At 39.3% G+C, this 13,925-nt stretch overlaps 1 protein-coding gene across 1 annotated transcript in view; it reads right to left on the minus strand.

Moving 5' to 3' along the window:
- Positions 1–8,476: 8,476 nt before the first annotated feature.
- GATAD1 (GATA zinc finger domain containing 1) overlaps positions 8,477–13,925 on the minus strand; it is a 6,730-nt gene continuing 1,281 nt past the window's right edge. The window contains exons 3-6 of the mRNA XM_029961893.1: positions 13,783–13,920; positions 13,400–13,459; positions 11,726–11,909; positions 8,477–10,972 (exon numbers count right to left, since the gene is read on the minus strand). Coding sequence (XP_029817753.1) covers positions 10,782–10,972; positions 11,726–11,909; positions 13,400–13,459; positions 13,783–13,920 — 573 coding nt within the window. The 3' untranslated portion in view covers positions 8,477–10,781. The remainder of the gene's footprint in view (positions 10,973–11,725; positions 11,910–13,399; positions 13,460–13,782; positions 13,921–13,925) is intronic.

Consider the following 13,925-nt stretch of genomic DNA (forward strand, 5'->3'; position numbering starts at 1 on the left):
ATCAGTGAATTGAGATCCTGCAGTAATGATTATTATCTGGTTTAGACACAGCTGTAGCACAGTACGTATCTTGTGAGTGAATAAGTGGATGCTGACACTAGATTTTGGTACATCAGAAATTATAAGAAGTCATAAGCTGTTGGGCAATTTCCCTTATTTCTAGAGATCAGCAACTTTGTAGAATAAAAAGCAAAGAATAAACCTCAAAATATTTGGAACCACCCATAAAATGCTGTCAATGCCATATTATTCCACCACAAGCACTGTGAGGATTAAAGCTATTTACATGGTTTTGTGCCATTTTTCTGTTTGGAAGATAATTGAGTCCTCCAAAAGAACTTGTTACAGATTCAGTGCTAATCTCCATTTCCTTAATGATTGCCAAGTTTCAGGAAACAGTCATAAAATTATTTCTTAATAATACATACTTAATACAATGCTTGTATATTGCTGAAGTGCTGCTGAAATAATGCAATAACTAGAGCATCATGACCTTTTTTAGATGCTAAAAAGCTACAACAGGAGCTTTTTGGTGCATTACTGTTTTAGTGTTCCCCCAGAATTAACTCATCCCATTTTCTAATGCCCATTTTTCCAGGAGTTAAAAACCTGATAATTTTCTCAATGTCTAAAAGACCAAAATGTCCTTCATTAAGGACAGGTTTAAAATATAATGTAGAAAAAAACCCACTTGAAGTCAGAGTATCGAAGCTTCCTTCTTCTATGGATCCTGGGGAGAAAAAGGTCACGGCTTCCCTCACATCAGCACCTGCCTCCCCACTGACCCCAGCCCTCCTTCTTTCCATGTCTAGGTGAGCGGATCCCATCGTCCTTCCCCACCAGCTGTCCTAGTGCCACAGGTCCTGCTAACGGAGCCACGTCTAAAGCAGAATTCCTGCACTGGAAAGCAGGAGGTCTGCTGGGATGGCATGAGGCACGCGGGGATTGTTGTCCTCTGTCGGTGAGGGATGCGGGGCCCTGCACCCGGAGCACCAGGGAGGGTCGGTCTGTCCTAGGGGGCGGTGGTTGGGAGCCGCCCCAGTGCCGTGGGCAGCCTCCCCAGAGTGTTCCTCCTTCCTCAAGCAGCTGGCGTGGGTGGCAGGCAGAGGGAGGAATGCTTATCAGAAATGTTCATTTAATTTTCTAATGTTTTTAGGTGAATGTCTTATTCCAGCTCCATACTATGGTGATGTAAATTCCAAAATGTGACTATATGTCGGAACACAGCTTGTTCACGTGCCCTTGTCCAGTGAGGTGAAGCTTGAGCCATTCACATACATGAGCAAACGTTTCACAGGGAACAATCCAAAAAACCCAAAAGTGCAAACTGAGGCCAAATGAAGAGATGGGACCCGTGAAGAGCTTTTTGAGACAGCCCATCTCTTTCTGAGACTGCAGCATGGCAGTAGGCTGCTGCCATCAGATGTGCAGGATTGCGTCCATTCTGTGCACACTGACAGGCTGGATTATAATTTGTCAGCTCTGTCACTCCTACTATGAGTAAATTTGGTTTGCAAATGTTTTCCTTTAAGCATTGCAAGATGTTTCTGTCATGTAACTTGTGTAACATTGGTTTCCCCTTGGAAAGCTCAGTCTTTTGCTGATTTTTTTTCTTCTGTAGGTGACTGATGAAGAAAGTCACCCTTTTCAGTTAACAGTTGAAAAATTAGAAGCTGCATTACAGAGAGCTAAAAAGCAGGTATCAATAACACTGATCTCAGATTTTCACACTTTCCTCCTTGTTTTGTAAGCAGCATATGCTCTCAGCATTGAAGCACATGTATGGTTTCATCTCTGCAGATTTTCAATCTTGTGACTCAAGTGGGTCCAACTCTGGCAACAAGACCTGATTTTATAATCTGGGCACTGTAACAAAATGCAGAGAAACTCCCTGACTGTATTTTAAGAAGAACAGATCTTAAATTTTTTTTGAGATCAAGTTTCTTTCTCTGTAGATTGTAATGGAATTCAAAGTGTTGTAAAAAGATATTGTTCTGACCCTCAGAAGAGAAACAATGCTACTGTAACAACCTACTCAGATAATTAAAGAAATATGTCCAATGTGATTTTGAAGAGGGTTCTTCTTAGTTCTAGCTAACAAGAAATTGCCAACAAACAAAAAATTACAAATGTAACTTTTCCATAGTTTAGTGAATCTAATTAGTTCAAAATACTTAGCATGATTAGTGATTCTATTCTGACTGAGACTGCATAAATGAGGACAGTATTGCTTGTCACATATAAATTTTTTTTTCTAACATTCCTTTCTGTATTTTAAACTGCTTTTCTTCCCTGTGGAAATGCCTAGTTTTGTAAATGTCCACAAAATAGTGCTCACCAGGCTAAATTGTTTCCTGATTTTTTTGCCTTAATACTCATAATTCACTCACTTGATGGAAAATTATAAATGCACACACACTGAAGTGTTTGTGCTCTTCCTTGAAAAGATCCAACAGTGACAAGACAGGCAAAACAGTACAACAGCACAGTAAAACATTTTACCAAAGATGTGGTGATGATGGTAATGATGTTTCAAAACATGAAGCGAGAGAGACTTCTTGTGTCCTGTTCCAGTATAGAAAACGAAGTTTAACAGTAGACAAAGCATAGACCTGTTACAAGGCAGGTCGTTTAGAAAGCTCAGTTTCAAGGAAGGTGACATACAAAAAGTGGGTGTTTTGGATACACACAAATGTGTACCTAACATTTTTTTTTTAGATATATTGAAGCAGTCTTAGTTATCTAATTGCTTGATCAGCATGGTGCTATGTTTAGACACCATCTGTCTGTGTCTTTGCCAGCCCATGGGAGCCTGAGCATTCAGACCCTCCCACTATATCCTAGCAGAGGGAGGCAGCCCACATCCCTGCTGCATCACTGTGGCTGTCAGGATGGATCATAGACCAGATGAACTCTTTAAAGAGCTCTGCATGTGTTTGTCAGCCTTCTGGAGCTGAAACTGTTCTCATGAATTATATTATAGACAGCTTCTTTGGGTACGTGTAATATCATAAATAGCTGGATGAACTAGGCTAGAAAAGCAATAGTGAAACTGCCATCCCAGAGCAGTTGAACCTATGAACAATCAATAAAAGCCTCAGTCAGCATCTTCTGCATAGGACACATCAGAGGTCACATACACTAAATATGCTCTCAGGTAATTTCTTCTTGTAGCTGGAATCAAAGGCAATACACTGAAAGTTCACTGCTTGTGAAGGTCTTGCTCACAGTACCCACTGACATTCAGAGACATTGCACTTCCCTTGTGGAAGGGAAAGTTAAGTATCAGGGCTTCCTCATCACTGAACTTTATTTTCTAGAGTTCTTTGGGAGTTGGTCTTTGCAAATAATCTGATTTGGAGAAGGCTTCGGTGGAATGAGAATTTGCAGTGGGTGAGGTTTTCTAAACATTAAAAATACAGAAACAAAACATAATTATTTAATTTCATCCCAAGCATGAAGTAATAATGCAACACCCCATGTTGAAACATTTAGTCTTGAAAGCTTGTGCTATCGTTGTGCATATATTATGGACTGTATATTTTAATCAGAATACTGAGAGTACTGAATCAGGGAATACTCCAATTTTGCTACACTTTTGTGTCTGGCAAAATATTTTTTATACTCATGAGCTCTCTCTAAACATACACAACTCTCAAGTAATATATATATCTTTTTGTATATCATGCTAAGCGAGTACTTTCTGAGGAAGCATTTAGATTTTTGCCCTCAGCTCCCTTTCAGATTATTTCTGTGTGCCTGTATTGACTGGATAGCATTTTCATACATTAACTATAAAACCCCCTTGGAGATCTGTAATGTATGCTCAATTGACAGCATTGTATGGGGACTTTTTTGCTTTGTTTTTGATATTTGTTGGAGAGTTTTTTTAAATATTTGCAGAATTAATTCTTTGTTTGCTCAATTATTTAGATTTGGTGAGAGAAAACTAGAACTGCAAAATTAACAGACTGCTGCTATAGAGGCACAGTAGGATTGTCTCGCTGTGGATCCCTATACTTTTGGTAAATGCTTTTGTCCAGTATTTATATACTCCAATAAGATCCCCCCCTGAGTCATTTCTGTTCCATGCTGAACAGTCCCAGCTCTCACCCTCTCCTTGTATTTCAGATGTTCTGGTCCCTTAATTGTTGTTGAGAACCCTTCGCTGGACTTGTTCCAGTGTGTCCATGTCTTTCTTGTTCTGCAGAGCACAGAACCTGTGTCCCAGCACTGTGGATGTGTCACACTAGTGCTGTGTAGAGAGATCAGTGGTGTTTAAAATCCTCACCTGATCTTGATAGGGAGTGAACAGTGAAACAGCAAAAACCCCTAATGAGTAAGCTTTTCGGGCCTGTAAAAACAAGGGTTGGTAATAAAATACTACAGAAGACCTTCACAAAACTTGCTGACTGCACTTGGCAGATGAAATTTCCTATTAGATAAAAGCAAAGAAAAAATATTATAGGGTCTAATGCTCATTACTCTTCAGTGATAATCCCCCATGAAATATGAGCCTGTTGTTAAAAAGAATGTGCATGTTAGAAATTATAAGAAAAGAAATAGAAAATACTTCAGGAAGTATTCTGTTTTTTCAAAAAAACCCCTTGCTGTTCCTGCATGTGTGCTGTTGAAGGTTATGTACTGTTCATGTCCCATTGCATCAAAAAGGATACAGCAGAACTGGAAAAGTGCTTCAGTCTGCTGAGGAGCCCTAAACATGCACCTCTGAAATGTGTTTCAGGCAGTAATACGGTGATTCCCACAGTCTTAATACCCTTCCAGACGCATCAGAAGCTGGGATTTGGCCATCGCTGGAGGTGGACTTCTACACAGCGTTTAGGTTTGCCCCAAAATATCTGTTCTTATGTTAACTCGAAACTTCTGCCTCCGTTCCCAGTTGGTCTGACCAAGGAGCAGATGGTTGATGCAGACAGATCAACAGAGGGATCTTTGCTCTACATGAGAATGGCAACGGTGTATCACACATGCCACTCCTTTATGGCGGTAATGTGATTTTTTTTCTTTTGTCTTGTTAAAAGATCTGTGAAATAGAGTTCCCCCAGATCTTGCACTGAGTTCTACACTAATAAGAGACATATAAGACTTTCTTCTGCCTTGAAGTACTGCAGTAAGTTGGTCAAAAATATCGTTGGTAACTGAAAGCTGAGGTGAATGTTTTAGTTTCTTTTCTGATGGTCTCAACTTATTCAGGGTGAGCTGTTAGTCCTGCCAAACAGGTTAAGCTTGATTAGAAAGCCTACTGAAGCTGCATATTGCAATGCGTTCCTGTCATTGTCCCACAGTATTCATTTCTAGGTATAGCCTTATATGGATATGTTAAGTTTCAACATATCATTTCCACTTACCAAAAGAGCAATTAAGACCTAGTCAGGCTCTGCAAACCTATCAGGCATGAAGCGGTTGCTTTTGGTTTTGTTTTGGCCAACAATAAAATGCCAAATTTACTTCCTTTTCCTCCACAGTTTGCAGTCAACTTCTCATGAAAAGGGACAAATCTGTTATCTTGCCTAGCAGCAGTCTGTTACAAAGCACTTTAGAAACAGAGATCTAAAGAAGCAGGAAGAGTGAAACAGAAGTTATCAGGATCAGCACCATGGAGAACTATTGATTCTCCTGACACAAAAGGCTTTGCTTTCTCACACTCTGTATGACCATCCCACTCTTGGTTGTATGAGAAGATGAACACAGGTAAGATTTTCAGTAAGATTTACTACCTTTTATTTGCTTATAACCTTTGATGATGTTCTGTTGAATGTGCATTTAATTTTTAAACACTTATGCCATGACTACTTTGTGCAGCCAGACTTTATAGCTGGTTTATGCACCCAGCACTGAACCAATAGGTGCACAGAGATCATGGAGATCTCACAGGCTTTGTTTTTTGAGCAGCATTGATGAAGCTTTCCCTTGGTCACTCATTATGCTGCTACAGTTGATTCTCACCTTGAAGTTCATGGTAAGTAGCTCTTTTGTGACATTTTGGAAGGTGAGAAACACGTGATAAAAACAACCCGGTCCAAAACAAGCATCAGTGAAACAGAAGATGGGTTAGAAAGATCTCGGGGAAACAGGCATCCCACCAGAAAAGCGAACAGGGAAGATCTCCTGGAATTCTACCTCCGTATGCAGGATGAGCAAGATGACATCTTCACTCTGCCATGTCCTAACTCCTTGAGGAGAGGTAACTAGAAAATTCCCTACATAGATTCCCACAATTTGGGAAATAGATACTCCTGAGAAGGGCACACTGATTAAAAGAACAGATTATCTTTGCTTTGGTTCTTAATGGTCTACTGAAATCTAGGCTTGGGAAAGAAGGGGTTCCCAAATTCTGCTTACATAATTCAGATTCACTGCCACAAGCAGCCTTACCATGTGATTTTATCTAAATGTGACCTAATCAGAATGAAAGGGTATATCAATTGTGTAGGATACTACAAACATTGAAAAGGATTATCAGAGTTTGACCTTCTGAAGACAAAAATAAACATTCCTACTGAAATTCCCTAGAGAAAGATTTATGTTAAGAAAAAAAAAATAGCTTGTGTGTGTTTTGAACCTGCATCAGCTGACAGGGCTGGTTTACAGCAAGGTACATTACACCAAAAAAGGCAGAGGGGGTGGTCTTCAGGAAGGAAGTGGACACAAGGACACTGAACACAGATTGTGTTCCTGCTGTCCTCCAAAGAATGCAGCTTTGCCCCTAAAGAAAACTTAAACTGCTTCATGAAAAAAGAGGAACACTCCTGCTTTGTTCTCCCTAAATGAAGGAGTTCAGAAGATTTTGCAGGAGCCCAAATTGTCATATGTAAGCAAACAGATGCCTGAGTTTACTGTTCTGGGTCAGCTACAGGGGCAATGCCCAGCACAGGATAATCTTGGTATTTTCAGGTACAACCAACCTGTCTGTCTACAACTAGAATTCAGTTCTACTTCTGTTTTGTTAAACAGACATCAAAGTACTTCAGTGTTTCATAAAGATGCATGAACCACCTGGAGATGTCATCCATGAAGAAGTTCTTATTGAGACTGAAGTTACTGAAATAAAGAAAAAAAATCTCACCGAAGCTGTAAACCAAATGCAAGAATAACAAATCACCAGCTAGAAGGGCTGAAAAAAAAAAAAAAAGAAAGCAATTTTCCAAAAGATGAGTGTGACTGTGTGGGTGAGACAGTTGCCAAATACAAAATTCTGTTGTCAATGATCACAAGACTGTGGTGGGGGGCACACAAAAATAACTATTAACAACTATTAACTACTGTAAAAGTATTTCTGCTTGAACATAATGCTCATTTATAATTTTGGAGAGATGTACTCTGTTAGCTAAGAGATGTACCAATTCTATCTGTGTGAAAATAGAATAAAATTATGATTTTTCTGATCTTTGTAATTCAGTAAGTGTAAAGAGCAGTTGAAACTACAATACTATATTAATATTTTTGTTCTCAGTTCTGTAAGACCATTTAAGGTGTTTATTTATCATAATATACAATATATTGCCAATCACAATAAATTGTGCTCTTTGCTTCTTGTATAATATTCATAAGGCTGCATTACCTCAAAGCAAGGCTGTTGGATTGGATTGGATACCTATGGCTAAGTCCAAACCGTGGGGGTCAGTTCCTGGGTTTTGTGTGTATCCAAACTTTGCCAGGGTGACTGAGATGATTGTTGTGGGGGACAGTACGACAGCAAGAGGGGAATCCTTGCCTCATTTCAAAAGGAGCCCAAGGAGCCACATGCTTATTTATCCATTGCCTTTGCATCACTTTGTCCTAGAAGACAGTTGCTCCCAACAAAGCCATTGCCCAAATGCAAACTGCTCTCCACTAGGTATTGTTTTGGTAAAGTTCAGGTGAAAGGGTGGGTCACTCCTCCCACAAGTTTCCTGCAGGCAGAAGGAGCTGCAGTGTTAGGCCTCAGGGCACAGGCCACATGTATTATGCATTACTCAGTATATTATACAAGCTCCGTGGATTTCAGCTCTTAGCTACATGTTCCATCTTTAGAACTAAAATGCCTTAATGAAAACAACTGCTGGCTGGTCACAAAGCTCTGAAGCTTAACACAAGGCCATAAATTCAGCAGTAGTGTATCCACTTACAGCCCAGTGATGCGAGTCTGAAACCTACCTACATTTTGGCACAGGGGATGCCAAACAAGGAAAGGGAGAGAAATGGGTGACCTGCTCAGCTTCTTCAGTTGCAGGGCATCGAAGCACAATCCCCTGGGATCCTGATATCCCTTCTGCTGTTGAGTCCATTTTGCAGGTCTTCCTTTTGTTCTTCATTTTTTTAACATAGGAAATTTTCAGAGAGAGACACTGCTCTCAGAGGTCTCATTCTTCAGCTATGTCCATCCCTAAGATGCTGTCTGGAGGGTCAGTCGTTTCTCCATGTAACTGGGTGATGTTCTGAACACAAGAAAAACAGGACAATGCAACCATTCAAATACCTATAAATAAAGTTATAATGCTTTAATAACAGTCACTGTTTGCAGATCCACTCTCTTTAAAGATCTTATCACCATAATTTTTGCCTATTTGTATTATTTTTTTTACATTTCCCTGTATAATAAAAAACTAAAATAAAAATGCTCTGTGTTTACTAAGGGAAGTTGTTCCATAGTTCTCCGAAAAAAAAAATTGTCTTTTTAGACTGTAGTTGGAACTATAATACTTGGAATCATCAGCAGCACTAAATTAAGGAAAGGTGTATTCTGATTAAAAATTAATTGTTCCTTTTACATTACAATTTATTGATAAATAAGGCAAAGGGTAAGCAAGTACTTTTCATGTGGTGTAGCTCGAAAAAGCAAAACTTCAAGGTGGTGTTAGGTCAGATGTTGGACTTGATGATCTCAGAGGTCTCTTCCAACCTAGTCGATTCTGTGAATGAAAGCATTGTTTTCTTCCCCTATCCCTATGAGGATCTGACAAGGAAAGCACCTGAGCTTCACTGGACTCAATGATCTTAAAGGTTTTTTCAACCTAAATAAATCAGGTAAGATATGATTCCAATCTAACTAAGACAGTCCACAGAAAAGCAAAGGTCCATGGATTATGCCGAGGCAGCACAGCGACTTTACAGTGATCCCAAGTGAAAACCCTGTGGACTGCAGAGAAAGGAAGGAAAACGCTTGAGTGGAGGAAATCATTCTAGTTACTATACATATCTTTTAAGAGTTGTTATTTTTATCTTCTTATAGTTGTTAATTTAATAAAGATAAATCAGAAAAAAATCTAGAGGAAGTGAAAGGAGAGAACAGAGAGGAAGGTCAGGAGTAAGGTCACCTTGGGATTAATTTCTGCAACACACTGAACATGGGCGCACATCTCATCTTTGTAAGAAACTGAAGATTAAGATTTAACTCTCTATTAGCAATATACTGCTAAATTCTGAACATTTTGAACTATTGACAGTAAACTAGCACCTATTCCCTTAAGGTTGACTGTTCTTCCTGGTATTTGAAGAGGGCATAACAGAGGCTACAGGCTGAAACAATATCTGCTTCCTGCTCTCATGAGTCCCACTGTACTAAAAGTTAAAACATAAGCCCAGTGCAACTTTTACAGGCTTTCATACAATATACTGAAATTGTTTGGGGCTCCTGGGTGCTACGGTCACATATGTTCATAAAAAGAAAACAAAAAGCTGAAGAGATCTGTACATTTAAATCTAAGGCCACTTACAGCTATTATCCTTCACAGGCAGCAGGAACCAGTAAGCCCTGGGAATTTAGGCCATACAAGCACATCTAATAGTGTTTGGAGCTGACTGGTTTAAAAAAGGTTTAGGGCAGAAAACTTGGGCATTAGTATGTGTAATTTCTCCTGTTCTGCTATTTACATATTTTCATTTATATACTGAGACTGTCAATACATAAAATTAGTTTTTATTTCCCTTAATAAATGTGTTTTTTTCATTTTAATTGCTTGAGGATTTTTTTAGTCATCATTAATTGGAAAGACTGAAAAAACATTTTAAGATCAATTTTAAGAGACCAAGCTAACGTGCATACAAATATTAACCATCTGAAACTCAAATCATACCTCAGTGTTGGCTTCCTCCAGAAATGCAGATACATTCCTGCCATGAGGATGCCAGGATGGCAAAGCCAAATAACATTAATTTTTAAATTTGCATCCAACTTTCCAAGAAATTTATGTAAAGTTCAGCAGAAAGCTACATACATTACATTTCAGATTCAGATTCACCTTAAAAGATGACTGTTAAATACAAGTCCCTCCTTGCGGATGAGAGTTTTCAGTCTGGAGAAATCCAGGTAGATCACTCCTTTCCAGGTAACAGAAAATCATTAACTGCATCACTGACCATGTTTAGTGTTTATCTGAAGCTAGTCTTAAATTATTTAACAAGTAAATAACTACAGTCACAGTTAACTAAATTAAACAAGTATAAAAAGTGCTGGATGATTATGTCTTTTAACTCCTTTTCTGGAAAATAATTTAGAAAGTAAGAAAACTGAAGGCAACTTTCAGAAGTCAAAAGATGACATGAAACTTGTGGGTTTGTCCCAAAATGAGCAATAATGTCTGAAGAGCAGAGCACTGAAATGATGCATAAACTGGAATGGAAACTTCCTCTTTAAAGATATGATATATTTAAAATAAATAAATCCTGTAATCCATAAAGTAAAATGGCATATTTTATAATTTTTTAAAAATTCTTGTATGAGGCTCACAGGCCTGAGAATACACACAAAATAACCTGTCCGAAGTATTCCTTAAAAAAAATTATAAATTATTGGTAACAGTTTCTTTAATGGAGATTGCAGGAGTAGGTCCCACATGAGTCCATATATAGCCCTTCTCTGGCCTTGTAGGAACAGTGGGGAAGGGAGATGACCGAGATTTGAAATATTCTGAAGGCGCGTGACAAACAAATTCTAAATATTCCATTTTCCTTGGGAGATCTTCTTCTGGTCCTAGGAAAAAAATAAATCATCAAAGATAAAATTTAAAGGCATAAAGTTGGAGTATGCAGGACTCAAAAATATGCAACAACAACATTTAGAGAATTTGCCTTTGCAATCAATGACTTTCCTGGCCAAGGGGCCTAAAATACTAGGCAAGGAACATCTACCTTTAATTTTTGTTGGGCTGGTCTTTTTTTTCCCCTTCATCTGAAGCATTCAGTTATTTATGTGAAGTACTGTAGTTATTTTCAACGTATGTTATTTTGAATGCTATTTGTGGCCTGCCTGTCAAAAGGATTTTTCTGAATTATTAATAGTTTTCTTATTGTTAGCAAAACACTCTCTATGCCAGTGCTTGCACACAGTGTATTTTACATACTCAGGATAAAGATCAGGTAAATCAGGTAACTTTAAAAGAAACAACTTGGACTGGTATATCAGAATCAAAGTTACTACAGTCTAAAACTATCTATGGAATAATAATTTGATCTTTAAAGTCCCAAAAGTGTAACTGCCCCCATGAGCACACTCAGATAATCACAGTACAAGATAATCACACTCACTGCAGTAGTGCTAATGATATTATTCACACAAGATAAATGCTATTACAGTAAATGCTTACAGGATTAGGGTCTTAAATGTGGAACTTAAATGAGTGTGGCACAAATTAAATGAGAAGCTATAAAGTTCATTTAAAAAATACAATTCTGCATTAGTCTAGGCACATACAATACTTGTGTAAAGTGAAGGCTTAGAAATTACCTATGATATAGGATGCTGGGTCAAAACAGTCTTTGGGGCTGGCTTGTGTAGGAATGAGCCAGGTTAGTGCAGCACTCTTTTCACAGTATTGGTCCTGAATAAACCCACGGATCTGAGCATAATACGTTTTTCCATCCTGCTCATCAACCACTGAGACAACATCTCCAATTTGATAGTATACACCCTAGAAGACAAACAAATTACACTGAAATCAAACAACCTGATTTTGTCAGCTTCACTCTGTGATTCTGATTCATATTTTAGGTATTGATACCTAAAAGTTCATCTCAAATCACGCCAGTCTTGAAAGGCAGCTTTAATTCAGCCACATGCAAAAGAAGGGTGGCCTAAGAAAGAGAGCTGTTTCACCTAACCACTCATCAGCACTGCTTGTGCAGTCCCCCAGTATCCAGGAGTCTGAGGCTACAACTCCTGACCGCAGAGCAGAGGTGGTCTCATTCCGTCAAAAGCAGAAGAGTGCAACACCACTTCTAGGAAAAGCAACTGTAGTGGTTTCCTTGTGTGTGCAGGGGAAGCAGCTTTCTGTGTATGAAGAAGTTCACTCATTTGAGTGCAAAAGAGTTCCAAAACACAGATCCTGCCATTTCCCATGGTGCTCTCTAACACGTGAGGCTGCACATCAGAGGCGACTCACTCCGAGCTGCAGCGGCGTCGCAGAGCCCAGAGCAGCCCCTGCACTGTCAAGATCAGTTAGTCAAGAATCATCCAGGAGGGTTGTTTTTTATTTTTAAAACAGATAAAAAGAACACAACACCCCCCCAAAAATCCCCTTCACAACAACACAGTAAAATACCAAACCAGCAATATTTTGCATATGGAGGTTAAGTTGAAGTTTTGTTATAATTCTTAGGAATTTCTGCTAAAAACACACAAGTCAGTAATTCTTTTCTGAACCAGTCAACAGCAAACATTCATCTGGGATGTCAGGTGTGAAGCATCAGGTCCCTAGAGAGTATATAGAATCTCAGTCCACCACTGGCTGCGCAGTCTTCCACTGACTATCCTGAAATTTTCTCTGGGGGGAAAAACAATTCAAATTGTTTGCTTGTACTGCTGGGAAACAAGCGAATTTCAGAACCTCGAAACCCTAACATCTTGGCATGCTGGTGAAGCTGCCCTCAAGCATGAATGATGTGAGAAGTCCCCCTTCTGCTTTCATTGCAGAAGTCCACAGATCTTGTTCCCAGGGTGTTTGAGACTGCTTCCATCAGCTTGGAAACAGGAACCAGTTTAGATGTTGGGGCACTGCAGCTCATCCCCTCTATGGGGAATATCCTCTGTGCCTAAGGTAGGAAACATTACACAAATCTACACAGTCAGCTCTAGTCAAGTTTTGCTTGACCTCTGCAATGTGAAAATCAAAAAGTTTAAAAATGTTGATTGCAAAAATTACTAAGGAAACCAGATGCATCTTTTTCTTGAAAGAAAAAACAACAAATGGGACAACGGTAACTATGTAAACTACTTGGGTAAACTACCTTGCAAGACTTAAAAGCAATAACTAAGGCAAAACAAAATCCTACACAACTGCTAGGCAAGGAAGAACAGTTTCTGTGAATATATCCCTAGTGCTTTCACTATCTGTGATAATTCTTGAAATTCGAAATAGAAACAGCATGATCTTTTTTGCCAACAGATTTGCATTAACCATACCTTATAAAAGATTGACTCTGCTGTAATTATAGTGGATACGGACTCAGGAGCCTTGATGGGCTAAGAAAAGAACATAGAAACAGAAAATCAAGAGCGTTAAAACCAAGCAACCATAAAATACCAGGATTTTTTTTTCTTTTTAGACAACATACTGATGTATTATTCTCTAAGAAAAATATAAACACAAGAATTTTTACTTTAAAACTGAAAACAACAGCGTTTTCAGTTTTCATCCCCAGGACTTTAGGTGGAGAAGCGAGCACAGAACTCTCGTGACCGGTTTGTATTTACAGCCCCTCCTGCGGGCTCCGGGTCCGCCCCAGCCCGGCACAGGCTCCCGACCCTCTCCCGTCCCCGCCCCGCCCCGCCACACACCGACTTACGTTCTTCAGCTTGAAGATGTGCCTCCTGCCCTTTCCCTTCGTGGAAACCTTCTTTTCCGCGGCGGGCGCCGACTTGTACTTGGTGTTCCTGAGCCGCGCGGAGCGGCGGTGGATCTCCTGCTTGCTCTGCGGGGAACGGCGGG

Source organism: Manacus vitellinus, unplaced genomic scaffold (assembly GCF_001715985.3).
Source record: "Manacus vitellinus isolate BGI_N305 unplaced genomic scaffold, ASM171598v3 scaffold_3_pilon, whole genome shotgun sequence".
NCBI lineage: Eukaryota > Metazoa > Chordata > Aves > Passeriformes > Pipridae > Manacus > Manacus vitellinus.